The sequence below is a fragment of the Dipodomys spectabilis genome, unplaced genomic scaffold (assembly GCF_019054845.1).
Source record: "Dipodomys spectabilis isolate Male_0828 unplaced genomic scaffold, ASM1905484v1 ptg000039l, whole genome shotgun sequence".
Taxonomy (NCBI): domain Eukaryota; kingdom Metazoa; phylum Chordata; class Mammalia; order Rodentia; family Heteromyidae; genus Dipodomys; species Dipodomys spectabilis.
The window spans coordinates 3,079,333-3,100,412 of NW_024870716.1; the positions used below are offsets into that span (position 1 = coordinate 3,079,333).

Below are 21,080 nucleotides of genomic sequence, written 5' to 3' on the forward strand. Positions count from 1 at the left end.
TGTAGTTCTTTTCTTTTTCTTTTTGGTGCCAGTCTTGGGACTTGAACTCAAGTCCTAGGCACTGTCCCTTAGCTTTTTCACTTAAGGCTGGTGCTCTACCACTTGAGCCACAGCTCCATTTCCAGCTTTTTGGTGACTAACTGGAAATTAAAAGTCTCATGGATTTTCTTGCCCACAATCCTGCAATGTAAAAGAAGAAGCCATTTTTTCCTCCTCCTCCTCCTTTTCCTCCTCCTCCTCCTCCTCCTCCTCCTCCTCCTCCTCCTCCTTCTTCTTCTTCTTCTTCTTGGTAATGGGGTCTGGGCCTGGGCATTGTCCCTCAGCTCTTCAGCTCAAGGCTAGTGCTCTACCACTTGAGCCATAGTTCCACTCCCAGATTTTTCTGCTTATGTGGTGCTGAGAAATTGACCCCAGGGCCTCATGCATACACTCTACCACTGAGCCACATTCCCAGCCCAAGAAGGAGCCATTTCTATACAATGGAGGATTTTCTAGATTTCTTTATTCAGAGAACAGAGTTAAGCCTCTCACTTTCTAGTCAGCTTCTGTGTCTCTAATCAGCACATCCACCCATAACATTTTTAAACAGGCTGTCTCCAGAGGGATATCATCTCTGAAAACAAATGATATTTTCTCTAGAGCTGCACTGGAACTTTCTAGAATCATTCTGGGTGAGGAACTTTGGCTATTGCTAGAGATGAGACCCACCCACAGCCTCTGGCCCACATTTCCAGACTCTTATCAGTTTGTGTCAGTAGAGAAAAGGGCTATAGATAAGTGAATAATGAGGTAGAGCTGCCTTTGCCCTGATGTGGGTCAGTACAACTAATGGAGAGGGGATTGGGGGGGGGGGGGGGCTTTAGATCCCTGCTCATGCCTTCAGGCAACATTTGTGTGTGTGTGTGTGTGTGTGTGTGTGTGTAGGGGTGTGGGGTAACTGGGACTTATATTCAGGGCCTGGGCACTATCCCTTAGCTTTGTCACTCAAAGCTAGCACTCTACCCACTTGAGCCACAGTTCCACTTATAGCTTTTGGCTGGTTAATTGGAGACAAGATCCTCAGATCTCAGCCTCCCAAATAGCTAGGATTATAGATGCAAGCCACTGATGCCTGGCAAAGGCACCATTTTAAATAAAGGACTATAAAGCATGCAAATATAATGTCTTGCTTTATTCTATACATGTATGACTGCCAGGCAAGTCCAGAAGCACTCTGTTATGTATCCTAAGAACTTACGTTAATTCTATTACTTAGATCACTTTGGACATTGAGTAAGCACTAATCATAGGTCACAGTATACAATTTATAGATAGTTGGGGAAAACAGTTCAATCACATGCTTTGTGGTAGTGGTGATGGTGCTTTTTCACATAAGTTTCGTAATTTCCACTAATCCAATTTTTTAAAATCTGTTACAAAGAGTTAGGTGTCTGAGGCTCATGCTTGTCATCTGGAGCCTCTCAGGAGGCTGAGATCCAAGGATTGCCATTCAAAGCCAGACCAGGCAGGAAAGTCTATGAAACACTTACCTGCAAATAACCACCAAATGGAAGTTGAGTCAGAAGTGGCTCAAGTGGTAGAGGGCCAGCTTGGAGAAGAAAAAGCTCAGGGACAGTGCTCAGGCCCTGGGTTCAAGACTCAGGACTGGAATGCATGTACACACACACACACACACACACACACACACACACACACACACACACATACATAATGAAAAATCCATTGCAAAGTCATTCTTAAATCATTTGCAGGGCTCTCTGGCTTGCCGTTGTCATAATGAAATTCCTTCTTCAACCTAAACAATGGCTTTAATTTTTGGTGCTGTGGTAGGAAAGGAATGTGGCCAGAGGCTTGGCAAGCAACTACACTTGCATTTTTACTGCTGTTCATACATGTTTCCAAATGTACTTAACATTTTTTTTCTCTTCTTTAAATCCATCTCCATTTCCATACCAACAAAAGACTTTAGAACACAAGTTTTAAAAAGAAAAACACAATCCCAGCCTTTCTAAAAAAAGTGAAGTCCTGGCTTAAATGAAGTGCTCCCTTAGTGAAAAGCCAGGAGTTATTTCTAAGTAAAGCCAAAAAGGAAAGTGCTCTCTCACAGATTCCAAAGATTGGCATGTGTTCAACCCCTACGTCTGCCCGCGGGGATCTCTACCCTGTCAGGCCTCTGTAATTTGAACACCCATGAAAAAGGAGCCTCTTTTGACCCTTTGCCTACTTTTTTCTGTGGCCGAAATAGGCGTCTTTTTCTAGGAGCTTGATGGGAAGAAAAATAGTTCTTCCTTTCATTCAGCATTAACTCAGTGCAAAACACTAAGCTAGAAACTTTGAGGAATGTTGAGATGATTAAATCCTATCTTTTTTTATAGATGTATAATCTGTTGGTAGGGGTAAGAGAGTAAAAAGAAGAAAAGAGGGCTGGGAAGGTGGCTCAGTGGTAGAGTACTTGCCTTGCATGCATGAGGCCCTGGGTTCAATTCCTCAGCACCACATAAGCAAAAAGAAAAAAGCCGAAAGTGGCGCTGTGGCTCAAGTGGTAGAGCGTTAGCCTTGAGCTGAAGAGCTGAGGGACAGCGCCCAGGCCCAGAGTTCAGGCCCCACGACCGGACCCCCCACTCAAAAAAAAAAAAGAAAAAGAAAAGAAAGAAAGAAACCAAGATTGTAGAATTTCTTTTCACAATCTCACGTAAATTAGCTCAGATTTGTCTTGGATTAGTGGTAAAGCTTCTGCCTAGGAAGCACAAGGCTCTGAGTTCAAACCCTAGTAGTGATTAAAAAAAAAAAGAAAGGGAGAAAAACGTGTTTAACACCAGTGAACTGCATTTAAAAAACAGGTACGTCAATTGCTGGGCACTGGTGGCTCACACCTTGCTACTCAGGAGACTGAGATCTAAGGATCATAGGTCCAAGTCACCCCAGGGAAGAAAGTCTGTGAGTCTCATAATTTCCAATTAAATAGCAAAAAGCCAGAAGTAGATAGAGTAGCTCAAGTAATAGAGTGCCAGTCTTGAGAGACAAAGCTCAGAACCAGCAACAGGCCCTGAGTTCAAGCCTCTATGTCCTCCCCTCCCTGCCAAGAAAAAGAAAAAACACTAGATGAGACAGTAAATGTTCTGTTTTGTATGGGAAAGAACCAAAATGCTTTAGAACAATGTGAATACTTGCCATGATCTTCCTGTTAAACATCTTGTTACAGATTCGTACATCCGTGACCACTCTGTTATTTCCCAAAAGACCTTTCAGCTGGATAAGACATTTCCTGATTGCAGTCATAATTATCGCACTTAATAATGTCCTGGTCATCCTTGTGCCAACGATAAAATACATTTTTGGATTCATAGGTAAGTTTCGGACTCTGGTGACTTCCTCCTTTCTTCCAAGTGACATGGGGAGCTTACTCTCTGATTTCATCCAGTTGCCTTTTCTGACAGATAGGAAACTAGACCTCACAGGACTCAAGTCCTATACCTTGGGGTGGACCCAAGATTTGGACATGGGTCACAACTCCGCCATCAAGGACAGGGAAAGACAGTCACACAATGGAAGCCCTCTGACGTCTAGGAGAATCAGCTGAGGGTTAAATGACATCCTTAGAGAACTAGGAATTTGATTTTTTTTTAAAGCATATTATTTCTGTTAACTCTATGATCTATTAATATATTTAACTTTTCATTCTACAAGTAGAAATTTTACTCAAATTTTGCATGGGGGGGGTGGTTTGCTGGAAATTGAATCCAGGACTGTGTATAAGTATGAGATTAGACTACTTAAATAAAATATGAATGTGGGAACAGGAGGGAAAAACTAGGAGAGTATGGGAAGGGGTGACATTGTCCAAAAGGAAATATACTTATTACCTGACTTACGTAATAGTAACCCCCCTGTGCATCACCTTTATAACACAATAAAAAATAAAATTAAAATGTTATGGTTGGATCATGATTGGAACTCAGAGCCTTATGCTTGCTAGGCAGGTACTCTACCACTTGAGCCACACCTCCAGCCCTCGCTTTCTCTGGTTATTTTTGGAGATGGACTCTGTATTACAGACTTTTTCTACTGAACTGGCCTTGAACTATAATCTTCCAAATCCCAATTTCCTGATCAGTTAGGATTCCAGGTGTGAGCCACCAGTAACTGACTCTGGCTTGTTTTCTGAGATGGAATCTCAGAAACTTTTTGCCTGGCCTGGCCTCAAACTTTGATCCTCTTAAGTCATTAAGCTTACAGACTGGAACCACTGGGCTGAGCAGATAGAGGCGACTGGAAATGAAAGAGGTGAATAAGGAGCATGTTTAAAGAATTTATGGGGTGGGGGGGAAGGCAAGGAGAATGTATAGCCTTCTTAATATATCCTTGTAGTACTAATCTTTTGTAAATTTGTATTTAGTCCTACATTTACAATATATGCCTTTGCAACTATGAGGTCAGGTATATTTTCACTTGCTTTATAAACATGGCTCTTAGGAATAGGCAATAAATATGAGCATATGTGGTTAGGTGTGCGTTTTGGGTGCTAAAAAGAACCAGAGTTCTATTTGGTTTCTCTAACATATATGGTCTCAGGTATATGCTTTGCAGAAAAGACTACCTCGTACATCATTGACCTACCCTGTGTCTCTCTCCTCAGGGGCTTCTTCGGCCACGATGCTGATTTTTATTCTTCCAGCAGTTTTTTATCTCAAACTTGTCAAGAAAGAACCTCTTCGATCACCCCAAAAGGTTGGGGTAAGTAACATTTGCAATCACACCCCCCCCCATTCCCAGTTGCTCTCGACTTGGAATACCTCAGAAAATAGTCAAAGCTCACAAAAAGAAAAGAAAAGGAACCCAAGATGAGCTGAAACCTCATGGTGGAAAAAAAGATGGTTTTCTAGCTAGATGTGGCAGAGGCTACGTTTCTTCCATGCCTCTTGCATGGGCTTGCAGGATTTCTGTATTGCTTGCCAGGTTTTGATGCCAGGTTGGAGCTGCACTGTCCCTATAACATGTAAATATACATATTTATATATATATTTACATCCCCACCAGTGTTAGAGAATCATGCACACATGTGTGATCTGTGAGATTTGCCAGAGCTAATCCTTATTTACGTTTCTCTTTTATCATTCTCTTACTTTTCCCCTGGTTTGAACTGAGGTGGGAAACATACCGTTTGTTGCCAATTAATCTTTTTAGGTATAAAGTATCACTTTATTAAATTCAGGCGTGTACAAGCCTTTTCCACAATGGTCCTACAGAAAAATATACTAGAAATGATTGCTTCTCTAGTAGTCAGATAGTATCAGTGACTACTTAAGAAGGCCTTGCATGAGGGTTTTGCAAGCTCCTTACTGATTTACTACACATTCATGACTGGAGGTCACTCCCCTCTCAAGATTGTTTGGTGTTATAAGCTCCTTGCACTATTTTGCCACTGGATTTTGACTCTTTGAACCTTGTTATGTCTAGCTTGTTGCAGCAATGTGGCCTGGGCACCTTGCTTATTTTATTTATGACTCACATGCAGAATGACCAGATGTAAAATGAGCAAAATTAGCCTGGCGCCTGTGGCTCACATCTGTAATAACTTCTCTGGAGGCTGCAATCTGAGGATCGTGGTTTGAAGTCAGCCCGGGCAGAAAAGTCTGTGAGGCTCTTATCTCCAATAAATAACTCAGAAAGAGCTAGAACTGGCATCATGGCTCAAGTGGTAGCATGCTAGCCTTGAACACAAAGAAGCTCAGGGACAGTGCCCTGGCCCAAGACTGGTAAATAAAAAAATATTTATCTACCAAGTACTGGTGATACCTGTAATCCTAGTTACTTAGAAGGCTTAGATCTGAGAGTCATGGTTCCAAGCAGCCTGGGCAGGAAAGTTCATGAGATTCTCATCTCCAATTAACCACCAAAAAGCCAAAGAGGATCTATGGCTCAAGTGGTAGAGTCCTAGCTTCAAGTACAAAAGTTTAGGGAGTGTGCCCAGACCTTGAGTTCAAGCCCCAAGACTGGCACGCATGCGTGCGGGCACACACACACACACACACATACATACACACACACACACACACACACACACACACACACACACACACACAGAATATTATTCAAGCCAGCTATGGCTTGACTATAATCTTAGCCTACTTGGGACATGAAAAATGAGAGAACCATGGCTTACAGTTCAATCCAGTCCCTGCAATAAACAAACAAACAAACAAACACAAAAACAAAACCTACTGAGAACTTAACATAGGTGTATGGAGGTGTCAGTGCATGCCTGGGCAGGAAGTAAGATCCTACCTTCAAACTTAGCAGCCAAAAAACCAGGACTGGAGGCATGGCACAGCAGTAGAGCCCTTTCTCAGCAAACAACATGCAAATCAGATTGCCCTCCCACACCAAATTGGTCAGGAATGGTGCGTTTTCCCTCACAAGTTCTCTGTGCATTACAGGCATTGATCTTCCTTGTGACTGGAATTATCTTCATGATGGGAAGCATGGCCCTCATTATAATTGACTGGATCTACAACCCTCCAAATTCCAAACACCACTAATCCAAGGAAAAAAAATATGTGTCCCTTTTTTTTTCTGTTGGAAATGTTGGCGAGTTATACTCCCCAAAAGACATTTTGACCTACCGTGATTGGGCCGATATTTCATAGGAACTAGCCAGAAGATTCCAGAGATGTTTGCTTAGGAGTGTCACCAGACACCTGCAAAAGTTAAAATTAAGGTGGTTTTTGTTGTTGTTGTTGTTTTTGTTATTGTTGTTTTGGGGTTTCATTGTTTGTTTTTCCCCGCTTTGGTCAACAATGACTGAAGCTATGTTTCAAGCCTGCAGTGCACATTTCTCCCCAGGTTGGACTTGAGCACAGGGAGGTGATCAGGGTGTACTTTTGTCGATGCACAAGCAGAATAAAGGCAACTTCGTGTGATGGTCAGCAGATACCAGCCTTTCCCCTACCCATTCCCCACCCTTCACCCCTGCAGAGTAGTACAAAGTTGCCCTCTCAGAACATCAAACCTAAATGCCCTGGTAGCAAAGCTATCACCACTTAATCATGCCTTACCCTATCATGCAGCAAATACTCTGGGTCTGAGAACTAACAGGGTCAAAAGGTGCCAGGCCCACCTAGTGAATGGTTGCTGTGAGGTCACATCTGGAATCCCATACCAGTCTAGCGTGCTTCATACCAGCCCTAATGAGCAGTTTGCCCATCCTGCTTCTGAGAGTGAATGAATGAATGACCTCATCGATGGATATTAGGATGGGAGAGGCTCTATTTCAATTAGAGAGAAACAACTAATAAGAATGTTTATAGCTGACCTGCCCACTGAGAAAGCCTCTGTGTGTGTGTGTGTGTGTGTGCATGTGTGTGTGTGTGTATGTGTGTGTGCATCTCTTTTAATGGCCTTTGTCCTGCTTTTGTCCTGAACAAGGTTCTGCCTCTCTAGTCTTCCATTTTCATTCAGAATCTTCAGAAGATCACAGTGCATGGTGGAGACACATTACCCAGTATTGTTGGATAAATTTTTATTTGATAAAGAAAACCTTCAGTGCAGGAAACTGTGATTTGCTATATATGTATGTATATAATCTTGTTCTGTAGTCAGAATGTTAATGTGTCATACATTGGATTTTTCTTTTTTATGGGTGTAGTTTTCTTCACAGTGGGACAGGGAAGTCAACTGGAGGGCTCCAAACCATTTGCATTGTATTTGTTTATTGGGGACATTTTAAATTTGAAATCCAAGTTATATATAGAGTTCGGTAATGCTCTTCTTCATTGTTTACACTTATCATATAAAAAGAAAGAAAGAAGGAAAGAAGAAAAAGAAAGAAAGAAAGGAAGAAAGAAAGAGAAAGAAAGGAGAAAGGAGGAAGGAAGGAAGGAAGGAAGGAAGGAAGGAAGGAAGGAAGGAAGGAAGGAAGGAAGGAAGGTTGGTTCTTTGTGAATCATTGTCATTGCCAATGTTGTTCTTTTAATTTAGCATGACTGAACTAGGATTTCATCCATTTTAGATTGTATATTTATCTCCTGATATTTCATTTGTCCTTTAACGCAACATTGAGTGATTCTCCATAGAAAGAAAAGTGTTAACACTGAAAGCAAATGCAAACTACCATTGTTTTTACTCACTTCCAAATCTTATCTGGAGTTAACAGTTACTACTCAGCCATGTGTAGGTGGCTCATGCTTGTAATTGTAGCTATTCAAAAGGCTGAGCCATGAAGTTTGATGTTCAAAACCAGTCTCAGCAGGCAAATCTTAGAAACTCTTATCTCCATTTAACATGTGAAAAGCCAGAAGGTGAGGTGTGGCTCAAATAGTACAGCACCAGCCTTGAGTGAAAAAATCAAGAGAGCACAAGATCCTGAGTTCAAGCTCCAATACCAGCATGTGTGCACACATACACACACACACACACACACACACACACACACATCTCTATTCAGTACCTAGAATTTCAAAAGCTCACTAGAATGTTTTTGAAATCAATACCAAGAAGATTTGTATATTTTACACTTTGTAAAGCCAAATATGAAATATAAGTATCATATGAATATAATCATACTAAATCCTACTTCAGATTCATTTTGGAATATATGTTTATGAAAGTATATTTGTGTTATGCATTAGTTTCTAAAATCTGTAAAAAAGGTATACTCTTATTATGGAAATTGAGCATTATTAGAAACTATCCTAACTTTTAAATTACTATTATGTGAGGGTGGGGGTGGAATCGCCAAACAGCAAAGAACAGAAAATGGAAAACAGTATCTTTTGAATGTTAAAAAAAAAAGGTTGAATCTGAACATATTTAGATGTAAATATCAAAGATCCAAGAATCTTGGAAAACTGTAAAATCTGTACATATTTTGAATGCTTTACAATTAAATGTAACTTGAAAGCATCCACATATTTAATTATATAAATATTCAAGAGCAATAATACAGCGCCAAGTAATAAAACATCTTTTTTAATTGTCTTTTTTTGGGGGTGGGGGGTCCTGGCTGTTTTCAGGACTGGAGTTCATACACACTGCAGGACAGACATATATTGGGTATCTTGTGCTGATTAATTTAACCCCACTTGTAAACAGATAAAAGTTTTTATTTTCATATTTCATTTATAAGATGGTTTTGGTGTATTAGGAGGCTTTTTTTATTACAGAAAGTGTTTATTGGTATATAATAAATGAACTTTGCAAATGAACATGATGTGTTTTTCCTTCCTTCAGCAAAGAAGTTTATGCGTTACTTGTATTTTTTTTTGTTTTTTCTTTTTGTTTTTTTGTCGGTCGTGGGGCTTGAACTCTGGGCCTGGGCGCTGTCCCTCAGCTCTTCAGCTCAAGGCGAGTGCTCTACCACTTGAGCTACAGCGCCACTTCCGGTTTTCTGGTGGTTTATTGGAGATAGGAGTCTCACGGTCTTTCCTGCCCGGGCTGGCTTTGAACCGCAATCCTCAGATCTCAGCCTCCTGAGTAGCTAGGATTACAGGCGTGAGCCACCAGTGCCCGGCTATGGGTTACTTGTATATGGAACAAAATTTAAAACCTAAATCTCATAAATACGTGTGTCCTTTTCATTGTATACATGCACAAAAGAATGATTTATGTACACACAAACACTGTAGTGGCCTCTATAACCCACATTATCTCCTTATTGCTGCACACACGTAATGGTGTGAAAGAATATAAACAAATTAAAGCCAGGTGTGATGGTACATACCTGTACAGGAGAGGGAGAAGCAAGCAGGTTATGTGATCAAGGGTAGCCTGATCTTCCTAGTGAGACTCCATCTGCCCCCTCCATCCCCCCAAAAAGAAAAGTAAAATAAAAAGATATAAGTAATTTTTTATCCTACCATTCTGGAGGTCTGCAGGAGTTCTAAAATCAAGATAGTATGGCTGATTCCCTTCTGGAAATTTTAAGGAAGAATCAGTCTCTTTGCTTTTTCCAGCTCTAGAGGCGACCTAACATGGAGTTATGATATAAGCACAATTGTCTCCAGATGTACATCAAGACATGTAGTGTGAAAGAAAGTCCCAGTAATGATGGAAGGTATAATAGTCACATCTGCACTACCTAGATTTTCCAGAATATCCAAAGGGGCATTCTGTGGAAAAATATAAGCAACTATGATTCATAAGTAATCATTGAGAATCGATTCATAACAGTTGGGCTTTATAGATGAAAAAGTTTCGCACGTAACAAATTTATTTTTATTTATTTAATTCTTTGGGGTGTCAATCCAGGGGGTTGAACTCAGGGCCCGGGCACTGTCTCTGAACTTCTTTTGCTCAAGGCTAAAGCTCTACCACTTGAGCCACAGCCCTGCTCTCAGCTCAATTTTTTGGTGGTTTTAGTGTAGGTAAGAATCTCACAGACTTTTCTGCCTCGGTTGGCTTTGAACTGTGATTACATGTGTGAGCCACCAGGGCCTGGTGATAGATTATTTCTTATAATGTAAACTGCAGTGTGTATTATAACTGTTTAGTGAAGTTACAGAAACAAAAAAAATTATCTTAGAAAATTCTGACACAGTAATTTCAAGGAGACTAAAAAAGAGGAGAAGTAGTAGCTGCAGGTGAGAGGTGAAGGAGTAGGCCTAGGGGACGGGGGGTGAGAGAGGTGGAAACATGTAAGATCTCTTCTCCAAACATGGCTCCTCACTCCAAGCTCCTATGAAGGACAGGGTTAACAGGAGAAAAGCATAACAGATTGAAGTAAGGCTTTAGTGCAACAAAAGTACTTTAAGAAAGGAAGACACAGGGTGGGTACGGGTGGCTCATACCTGTAATCTTAGCTATTTAGGAGGCTGAGAGCTGAGGATCATGGTTTGAACCCAGCCCAGGCAGGAAAGTCTGTGAGACTATCATCTCCAATTAACCACCAGAAAACAGAAGTGGCACTGTGGTTCAAAGTGGTAGAGCACTAGCCTTGAACAGAAAAGCTCAGGGACAGCGCCCAGGTCCTGTGTTCAAGCCCTATGACAGACAAAAAAAAAAAAAAAAGGAAGACCTAGGGAAATTTATTGACTGGCACAAAGGACATAACCAGTGGTAACAGATAGAGAGCAGAAATACCCAGCAAGTTCTGTCTGTTCCAATCCTTCTGGTCTCTGTGCTGTGTTCCTTTCTTCCCAGGTTCCAGGCAGGGCTTCTTTCAGAATGAAGGTTCCATGATGTACTACCAAACAAGATAGAGTAGAGAATTTCTCTTTGGCCAGGTTTTACAAAGGAAGGTGGTAGGGCTGATTCCAGGAAGATTCCCTGACTTGTCTTGGGGAAGCAAGAACAGTAAAAAGTCAAATGCTAGTGGGTCATGCCTATAATCCTCACTTCTTAGGAGGCTGAGATCTGAGAATCTCTGTTCAAAGCCATTCTAGGCAGAAAAATCCATGAGATTCTTATCTCCAATTTATCACCAAAAAGCTGGAAGTGAAGCTGTAACTCAGGTATCAGAGCACCAGCCTGGAACACAGAGCAAAGGACAGTGCCCAGGCCCTGACTTTAAGCCTTAGTACCAGCATGCATACAGAGAGAGACAGAGACAGAGACAGACAGACAGACAGACAGACAGAGAGATTGGAAGTGAAATTTAAGGTTGTGAGACATTAGCACAGCGTTTTGAGAACCTAGAGATGAGAAACAAAAAGCAGCCCTTCTTTAACATGGGATGGATTCATAACCTTTCTTGCTCTTTCAAAATATTCTTGCTTCTAGACTTTTATTTTCAGAGATAAGAAAGATGAAAGTGTGTAGTTATACTCAATCAATTTTTAACACTGATCAATTCAACTTGTTTATTGTTTTATGTCTCCAAGATCTCATATGTACAATATAGAGCAATAGCTAACAAACATTTCAAAGCCAGTTACATTTATCTTTTTTACTTGTAAGTCTAGGGGTGCTAAAGAATTGAGTTCACAACAGGGTCTGCCTTAGCTGAAATCGACTGGTGTTTTCTTGGTTGCCTGGAGACTGAACATTATCAATCTAGTTTTCATTGTTTTATTTATTTTTTGGGGGGGGGTTCCGGTCGTGGGGCCTGAACTCTGGGCCTGGGCGCTGTCCCTCAGCTCAAGGCTCAAGGCTAGCGCTCTACCACTTGAGCCACGGCGCCACTTCTGGCTTTTTTCTTTTTGCTTATGTGGTGCTGAGGAATCGAACCCAGGGCCTCAAGCATGCAAGGCAAGCGCTCTACCACTGAGCCACCTTCCCAGCCCCCCCTCATTGTTTTATAACTAATTTAGAAGGAGAAAGAAACAAAGTGTGTAAAATAAAATAAAAATCTCACACCCAGATTATCAAGGTCCTGAAGGCACTCCTTGAGAAGAAAATTCCCAGGATAAAAAAGAGCATGGAACAAGCTGTCTTGCCTTCTTTAAACAGTTTACAGAAACCCAAAGAACACCAAAATACTATGTTCTCTTCTTGGTTTCATGGCAGATTCTTAGATAAACACAAAACTACTCTGAATTAAACAAGGCTAACTGCCTTAAACAAGATAAACCGGAACCTTGGGTTTATAGCAGACCAGCAGTGTCACACTGTTGGAATGTCTTACCAGGAAAAGGAGATGAAGATGCCAGAACTTCCCTTTTTGAGTCAGAGGAAGTGTTGAGAGACTCCGGAGGCTGGCCTGGTAAAATGAATTATGAGAGAACAGTAGAAAACTCCACAACTTATTTTTAGGTCTTGGAAAAGCCCCAAGACATTTCTTTTAGTGAAACAATGTAGACTCTGTGAGTGAGGGGACATTTCCATTGCTGAGAGACTCAGGACACCTAGATGCCCTGGAAGACAGTAGCTATGGTACTGGGCTCGCTAGTGGCAGTGAGGTGAGAAGATTCTGGAATATCAGAGGCCTGGTAGATGAATATAATTATCAGAAGCAAGATGGGCTTTGGACATAATGTCTATTAAGACTTGACATGCAGAGATCTATAATGATGGCCAAGAAGGCATCAAATGAGATTGACTAGCTGCCTGCCTAGCCTGGTATTCTTTGATTTACATACCCAAAAAGTCATAGAAAGATGATGCAAATTGGAATTTGGGCAAACTATGAATCCTCATCCATTTAAAGATCTGAGTTCATTCTCAGGTTGAGAACCAGCTAACCAAAATGGGTGGAGGAAGTCTGTGAGCAAAATCACTGAAAGGACACCACTAAAGTACATACAATCTAAGCTAGGCACTGGTGGCTCATGTCAGTAACCCTAGCTACTCAAGAGACTGAGATCTGAGGATCATGAGTCAAAGCCATGAGTCAAAGTCTGTGAGACTCTTATATCCAATTATCCAAGGGTAGAAGAGGCTCAAGTGGCAGAGAACCAGCTTTGAACAAAGGTTCTGAGTTCAAGCCCCAGGACTGATGCTCGCGCACACACATACACACAATACATACAATCTATATTTCCCCAAAAAAGACTTAGAGAAGGGAATAACCAGATCTTTCAAGGACTATTGGATGGAGGAAGTGAATTACCAATATCAACATTGGCTGAAGCACCATGGTGGTCTCCCTGTTAAGAGCGAGACATATGGAGGCCAGGTGTTAGGTAGAATGTTAGCCTAAGTCCTTCAGATGGTGGATCCAGAGAACTCACACACTTATCTTGTGGTCTTTTTCCTGATGCCTGAATACATTAACAATATGTCTACCATGCTGGACCCTCTATGATAACAATAACATGTTAAAGAGACCTGGTGAGCAGGCAATAGCAATATTCTTTACATCTTGGAAAGTTAACATTCATTTCAGAGGGTGGAGAAATAGCCTTCCAAAAAAGAAAGTCAAGTCAGTGTAACTTCAAGAGGTCTCAGTGCTTGGAAACCTGTTTGGGAAATCTCAAAGATAACAAGGTTAAGTACTAGACTTTCCTGCCACGAAGAAAGAAGGCACAGATCCAGGTGCTGGTGGCTCAATTTTGTAATCCTAGTTACTCAGGAGGCTGATATCTGAGGGTCGTGGTCTGAAGCTAATCCATGTAGGAAAGTCTATGAGACTCTTATCTCCAGTTATCCACAAAAAGCCAGAAGTAGAACTGTCCCTCAAGTGGTAGAGTGCTAGACTTAAGCAAAGAAAGCTCAGGGGCAAAGCTCAGATCCTGAATTGAGGCTTCAGGACTGCCACCAAATGGAAAACAAGACCAAGAAGATATGAAGAACAACAGGAAGAAGGAAGAGGAGGGGGAAGAAGAAAGAGAAGGAAGGAGAAGGAGAGAGAGAAGGAAGGGAAGCAGGGAAGGAGGGAGGGAAGGAAGGAAGGAAGGAAGGAAAGAAGGGAGGGAGGGATTGAGTAAGCAAAGAAAGAAACAAAGTAGCCCAGAACTCAGTAGGCCCTTCAAGATTTTGAAGAAAGCACACTAGGAAATGTGTCATAGTCCTTCCTGTAGGTAATTACAGAAGCTGTCCATTTTGAGTAATGCTCCGAGCAATAACAGCCTTTGCAAATGTTCAGTCTGCCACATCCCATGGTACAGCTAGCTGGCTGTCTGCAGCGGTGGGTCGGGAGTGAGGGTGCTGTGCAGAGTCGCTGCCAAAGCCCAGTGGAAGCATCTCAGCACAGGCAAGTTCCACTCTTCCCTGCCGTGGGTGATCATTTCCCATTCAAACCCAGCTTTGGGCGTGCTGCTCGGAACACCATCTGATCATGGACAGAGAGATCCTTCAAGCAACCAGGAAACCCAAGCTCTCCATCAGGGTCTGTGCAAGCTTACATGCAGAATATCACAACCTTACACAGGCCCCAGAAAAAGCCATTTGTGTGATGAGAGAGGTGTGTTTGGAATCTGGGGCGTAAATCTGGACTATAAAGAGATGGCTTCCCACCTCTTTACATGACCACATATCAGCCACCACTATGGTATCAAGACTTCTCTCTTGGCTCCTATCTGTGACCTGGTGGAAGTTTCCTTTTCCTAGTTCACAGATGGGTGTGGGTGCTGATGTAGACCAATGCTACATCATAGTCCAATGCAGGAATGGTTGTAGAAGTCATCTCAGCATGCATAGCCCTTAATGGTACATTTGAGTCCCCACTCTGTGTGCAGGAAGAAAGAGTCTCTGTGTTATTCATCTTCCTGGCACCAGAAGTAATTGACTTACAAAGGAGAACGGGTTATTTTGGTTCTTGGTTTTAGATGTTCCCATCTGTGATGGCTTGGCCCCATTGCTCTGGACCTGTGGCTCTGAGGCACATTATGGCTAGAGTGTATGATGGGGCCAAATCTCATCACATGAGGCAGGGAGCAAAAGAGAGAAAGAAAGAGGTTGGAGTCTATAAAAGCCTTTGTGAGGGCATGCCCCAATGGGCCCCACCTTTAATAAATAAGCCTTGAGGGGCATTCAAATTGTAAGCTGGTGCCAGTGGCTCACATCTGTACTCCTAGCTATTCAGGAGGCTGAGATCTGATGATCTCCAACAGGCCGGAAGTGGAGGTGTGGCCCAAGTGATAGAGCACCAGTTTTGAGCAAAAAAAAAAAAAAAGCCAAAGGGCAGTGTCCAAGCTCTGAGTTCAAGTCCCAGTATCAGTAGCAGAGATACCCAAAATAAAAACTTTTTTTTTTTTTTTTGCTTATGTGGTGCTGAGGAATCAAACCCAGGGCCTCATGCATGCAAGGTAAGCACTCTACCACTGAGCCACCTTCCCCCAAATAAAAACTTTTTTTATTTTATTTTATTTTATTTTATTTGAGAACATACTGTACAGAGGGATTACAATTACATGGGCAGGACAATGCGTATATTTCTTACCAAGCATTGCAGCCTCCTCCTTTGTTTACCCTTCACCTCCCTTCCCAGCCTCCCCCCTCCCCCCCCAATCCCAATCCTTCTCCTTCCCCCCCTCCTCCCCCCCCTCCCCCGCACCGGCGTTGTAAAGCTCGTCAAAATAAAAACTTTTTTCTTTTCTTTTTTGCTTATGTGGTGCTGAGGAATCAAACCCAGGGCCTCATGCATGCAAGGTAAGCACTCTACCACTGAGCCACCTTCCCCCAAAATAAAAACTTTTAATTTCAACTCAAATTCACTGACTCCCCTTCCTATCAAAACATATACGAACCTTATCTTTCCAGTTTAGACAATGTGGTTGGGGTTAAGGTTCTGTTAGAGTTCATACACTACAAAACCACTGCAACCACACAAGCAAGAGTGCCACACTAATGACAGGATTTAGAGAAAATGAATCTTCCAGTCTGTACTCTGTTCTCTTCTCTCAGAAACATTTAGGGAAGCAGTCTATAAAGGCCCAATTTAAAGATATAAATCCCAGCAATACACTCAGCAGTATAATGAACATTGCCTCCACTTTGTCTCTATTGGGTCTGTGAGACAGATCCCTTTGGATTTTTACAATCAAGATTCCTTTTTATAGTGTCATCTAAATAAGCTGTACCAATGACCTTTAAATATAAAGTTGGATGTAGCTGTTGGTTTTAAACCAGCAACTTCAATTTGGATATTGTGTTTGAATATGAAAATGACTGCTTTTTCTTTTTTTGTCTGTTTATATTTCAAGGCCCAGCCTATGTATCCCTGGCTACTCTAGCTAAGTCAAGACTCATACACACACACACACACACACACACACACACACACAATGAACAGAGAGGACGTGGTGTCATTTTCCTGAAGATCTGGAGGCATCAGGTATGGGCTGGTATGTATTAAACCACTCGAAAGGCAAAAACCTCCAATTCACTTGACTTTATCATCTAAGTCTATGCTTTCTGTGGAAGAGCCTGTTCATTGGACTTCCTACTAGTTATTTCTTCATAAATCAAGAAGTTGATTTGGGTGGATTTGGGGGAATGTGGGAGAAAACATGGAAGGGGTGACATTGATCAAGATTCATTATACTTGTCAGGAAACTGAATCAGGAGGGTATTAAAGAAAGAGCAGAAAACAATCTCCACAGACCGGATTGACTTTCATGGAGAGTTGAAGAGGGACACCATGGTGAACTGAGGAGAATCAGGAGACTTCAGGTGTGGTTCATTGGGGACCAGAGGTGGAGGGACTTAAGTATGGTCTTGGCTGGAGGTGGCTGGAGGGTACAGAATGTTTCAGGATGGGGCTGGGAAGGGGGCTCAGTGGTAGAGTGCTTGCCTTGCATGCCTGAGGCCCTGGGTTTGATTCCTCAGTACCACATAAGCAAAAAGAAAAAAGCCAGAAGTGGCACTGTGGCTCAAGTGGTAGAGCACTAGCCTTGAGCCTTGAGCTGAGGGACAGTGCCCAGGCCCAGAGTTCAGAGTTCAGGCTCCACAACCGGACCCCCCCCCAAAAAAAAAAAGAATGTTTCAGGATGGGCTTTGCAAGTGTGTGGTTTCAGCCTGAAGTAATTAATTTACACAGGCCTGGTTCCACAGAGCAGAGCCCTGTTAAGCCAGGTGTGGCCTGCTTAGGGAACTGAGGTGCCTGTTGCCTGGAAAGGGGAGAAAAGGGGCGTGGACTTTCACATTTGGGGGGCCTGTAGATTCCCATCACTGGCATGATGAATTGAAGCCCTTTGTACAACAACTTTAAAAGAGTTTTTTTTTTTTTCCCAAGTTAATCTTTACCAGACTAATATGCCATTTATTACTGGATCTTCTTTCTCTGCTTGACTATCTCATAAGCCCACTCAGCCCTACACACTCAGGCTTCCCCAAGCCCTCACACAGCAGGGTGGCAGGTCCTGACATGACCAAGTTCAGGAGTCAGGAGAGTTTGCTCAAGTCTGCGATCCCGCCTCAGTCAAAGACAAGGCAGAAGAGCAGGCATTAATTATTTCAACAAGCCTATTTCCCTACCCTGGATCAAGACACCATTTTGTGTTAGAAATGCACTAAAAAAAGTCAAAGTGTCACAAGTGTGAGAAAAGTGATAACAAAGAGAGCCGTTTATCTGCTACTCAAAAGATGATCATGCTGTGTTAATAAAGGTTTGGGCAAGGTATATTTTTCAAGTAAGGTAATTTATTCTGGCTTTGGACAATCCTTTGTGATTTAGACATGCATTGCATAAAACAATAACATTTATGTGGTTTTCAAATGGTTCCATCTAATTTCCTTTGGAAGCTAAAAGCAGTTTTTAAATTGAGGCATGGAGAGAGAGAGAAAGGGGAACTGTGAGGTACATAGAGATAGAAGCTAGTGGACATGACATGTGGCTGATAACATGTGTCCCTTCATGGAGTTTCTTGTTCCCATAGTGCCTTGGGCTCCTGCTCAAATGCTTCTTCCTGTTCAAGAGCTTCTTCTTCCCATAATTCCCTGGGTGTCAGCTCAACAAACAAAAAGAGGCAGGACTGTGCTTGAAGAAGTCCTCGATCAATCAAAGCCCAGGGGGGAAAGGGGGAGGAGCCCCACATTATAAAAACACCCTTTGCTACCTGAATCATAAAATGGTCACCCTCTGTACACATCTTAATAATAACAACAACATTACATTAAACAAAAGAAAATACCCACCCTCCAAGGGGATTCCACTGGACTCCTCTTTGGACTCTCTTCTGATGGGGAGCTCTACTTGCAAGGTTTTCTTTTCATTTTCAAATAGATTTATTCTGTTTATTTTAATCATTTCCTTTTAATTCTTTTCTTTGTGTGTATGTGTGTATGGGGGTGCTAGTCCTGGGGTTTGAACTCAGCATCTGGTCACTGTCCTTGAACTTATTTCCTCCAGGCTAACACTCTACCACTTGAGCCACAGCTCCACTTCTGACTTTTTGGTGACTAATTGGAGATAAGACTCTCACAAACTTTCCTATCCCAGCTGGCTTTGAACCTTGATCTTCAGATCTCAACCTCCTAAGTATGTAGCTAGGATCGCAGGGGTGAGCCACCAGTGCACAGCAGACTTTCAATTCTTTAATGGGTAGAGAAAATTAATCCACTTTTCTAGATGGTATCCGTGTATGATGAGTTTGATGAATAAGAGTGGTACACACCTGTAATCCTAGCTGCTCACAGGCTGAGATCTGAGGATCACAGTTTGAAGCTAACCTGGACAGGAAAGTCTGTGTAAGACTCTTATCCCTAATAAACTACTCAGAAAAAGCCAGAAGTGGTGCTGTCGCTCAAGTAGTAGAGCACTAGCCTTGAGCACAAAGAGACTCAGGGACAGCACCCAGGCCCTGGAGTTCAAGCCTTAGGATCGGTAAAAAGGAAAAAGAAAAAAACCTCCATGTTAAAATAATAAAAGGCTTACTTAAAAGAAATGCAAATCAAAACAACATTGAGATTCCACCTTACACCAGTTAGAATGGCTATAATCAAGAAATCTAATAACAACAGATGCTGAAGGAGATGTGGCCAAAAGGGAACCCTACTGCATTGTTGGTGGGAGTGTAAACTTGTTCAACCACTTTGGAAAGCAGTATGGAGGTTCCTCAACAGACTCCACATAGAGCTCCCCTATGACCCAGCAATCCCACTTTTGGGCATTTACCCAAATGATCACAAACAAGGCCATACTAAAGCTACCAGAACAGCTAGGTTTATTGCAGCATTATCTACCACAGCTAAGATATGGAACCAACCCAGATGCCCCTCAGTAGACGAATGTATCAAGAAAATGCAGTATGTACATAGAGAGATATGTGTACATATATATGCACTGTGCATATATATATGAATTCTATGCCTCCATCAGAAAGAATGACACCACCCCATTTGTTAGGAAATGGAAAGACTTGGAAAAAATTATATTAAGTGAAGTAAGCCAGGCTCAAAGAAACATAGGTCCCATGGTTTCCCTTATTTGCATTAACTAGTATATGTCTAGGACAAGCAGAAAGGTCAAAAGCTATGTACATATGACCAAATAAGATGGTGCTAAGTGAAATGAACCCCAAGATAGGGATACAAGAGGTTTTATCTTTCTTGCTGTTGTTTTTAATGTACTGTGTAATTTTTTTTGTTTCTTTTATATGTTCTTCCCCCATGCTATAACCTCTGTTTTCACTGCATTTGATTCTGGTGCCCTGCTTCTTGTTTATACATTTTTCTAATTTGGGGAGGGGAAGGGAAAAAACAAAATGCTTAAATAGGGATACAGGTTGACCCATTGTAACAATGCGATGTACAAAATACTATGTTGAAAATGAACTTTACAGCTTGTAGAGGGAGGGAGAAGTTGGGGAGATGGGGAGGAAAGGGATGGTAGGGGGAAAACAAAGGAGGTTAACAATGCTTGAAAGGAAATGTACTCATTACCTTACTCATGTAACTGTAACCCCTCTGTACAGTATCTTTACAATAAAAATATATGGTATAATAATAATAATAACAACAATAATAATAAAAGGCTTAGAAGGAGTCAGTGTCCACAGAGCAATGTACATGAGATGACATACATGTGGCTCACATGTGATACTGTTCAGTGGACTAGCAGGGGGACTGGTCACCCTATGTTTCTGTGGGCTGCATTACCACAGAAAATGATGTCAACCAATCTGTCAAAACCACCAACTTGACAAAGTAAGCAAGAGTTTGGTGTGGTAAATCTACAAAGAGAGGCTTTTTAAAAATATTAAATGATTTTTTTGTTTCCATTCACATTTCTCTGGTCATCAATAAGCTTGCTCATCTCTCAATAAACGTGATGATTAACTACTCTGGGTTTTCACTTTGTGAAATGATTAATTATAGCCTTCTTTTCCTGTGGGATTTCTGCTCTTGTTAAATTTCATGTCCTAACAAAGCTTCCAAGTCCTATCAGTTGGCACTCTATCTCCCTCTACTGGAAGCTACTGATCCTCTGCGACTTTGAAAAAATACATTGAAAAAAAAAAACCTCTCCTTGCTGGAATTCTATAAATTATTTTGTGAATTCCAAATATTTTCCCTTTGCTTTCAACTATAACTTGCCTGTGAGGATTATTTTGATGTTCTCATTTCTTCTTCTGCTCTGGAAAAAACATTGAATAATTCATCTTCAACGTGCAATTCTTTTTGTTTCATTTTGCTTTGTTCCTGATATTTGCTCACCCTTCCTCTATCCATTTATTTGCTCTCTCTCCTGGTGACTTCCTCTCCTGACAGCACATGTTCCAACTTCCTGGAATTCATTTTGTTAAACTGTAAATTAGTGGTTCAAA

At 41.7% G+C, this 21,080-nt stretch overlaps 1 protein-coding gene across 1 annotated transcript in view; it reads left to right on the forward strand.

Moving 5' to 3' along the window:
* Positions 1-6,731, forward strand: part of Slc38a4 (solute carrier family 38 member 4) — a 36,743-nt gene extending 30,012 nt beyond the window's left edge. Inside the window, exons 13-15 of the mRNA XM_042677679.1 lie at positions 3,203-3,347; positions 4,637-4,734; positions 6,438-6,731. Coding sequence (XP_042533613.1) covers positions 3,203-3,347; positions 4,637-4,734; positions 6,438-6,539 — 345 coding nt within the window. The 3' untranslated portion in view covers positions 6,540-6,731. The remainder of the gene's footprint in view (positions 1-3,202; positions 3,348-4,636; positions 4,735-6,437) is intronic.
* The last annotated feature ends 14,349 nt before the right edge of the window (positions 6,732-21,080 follow it).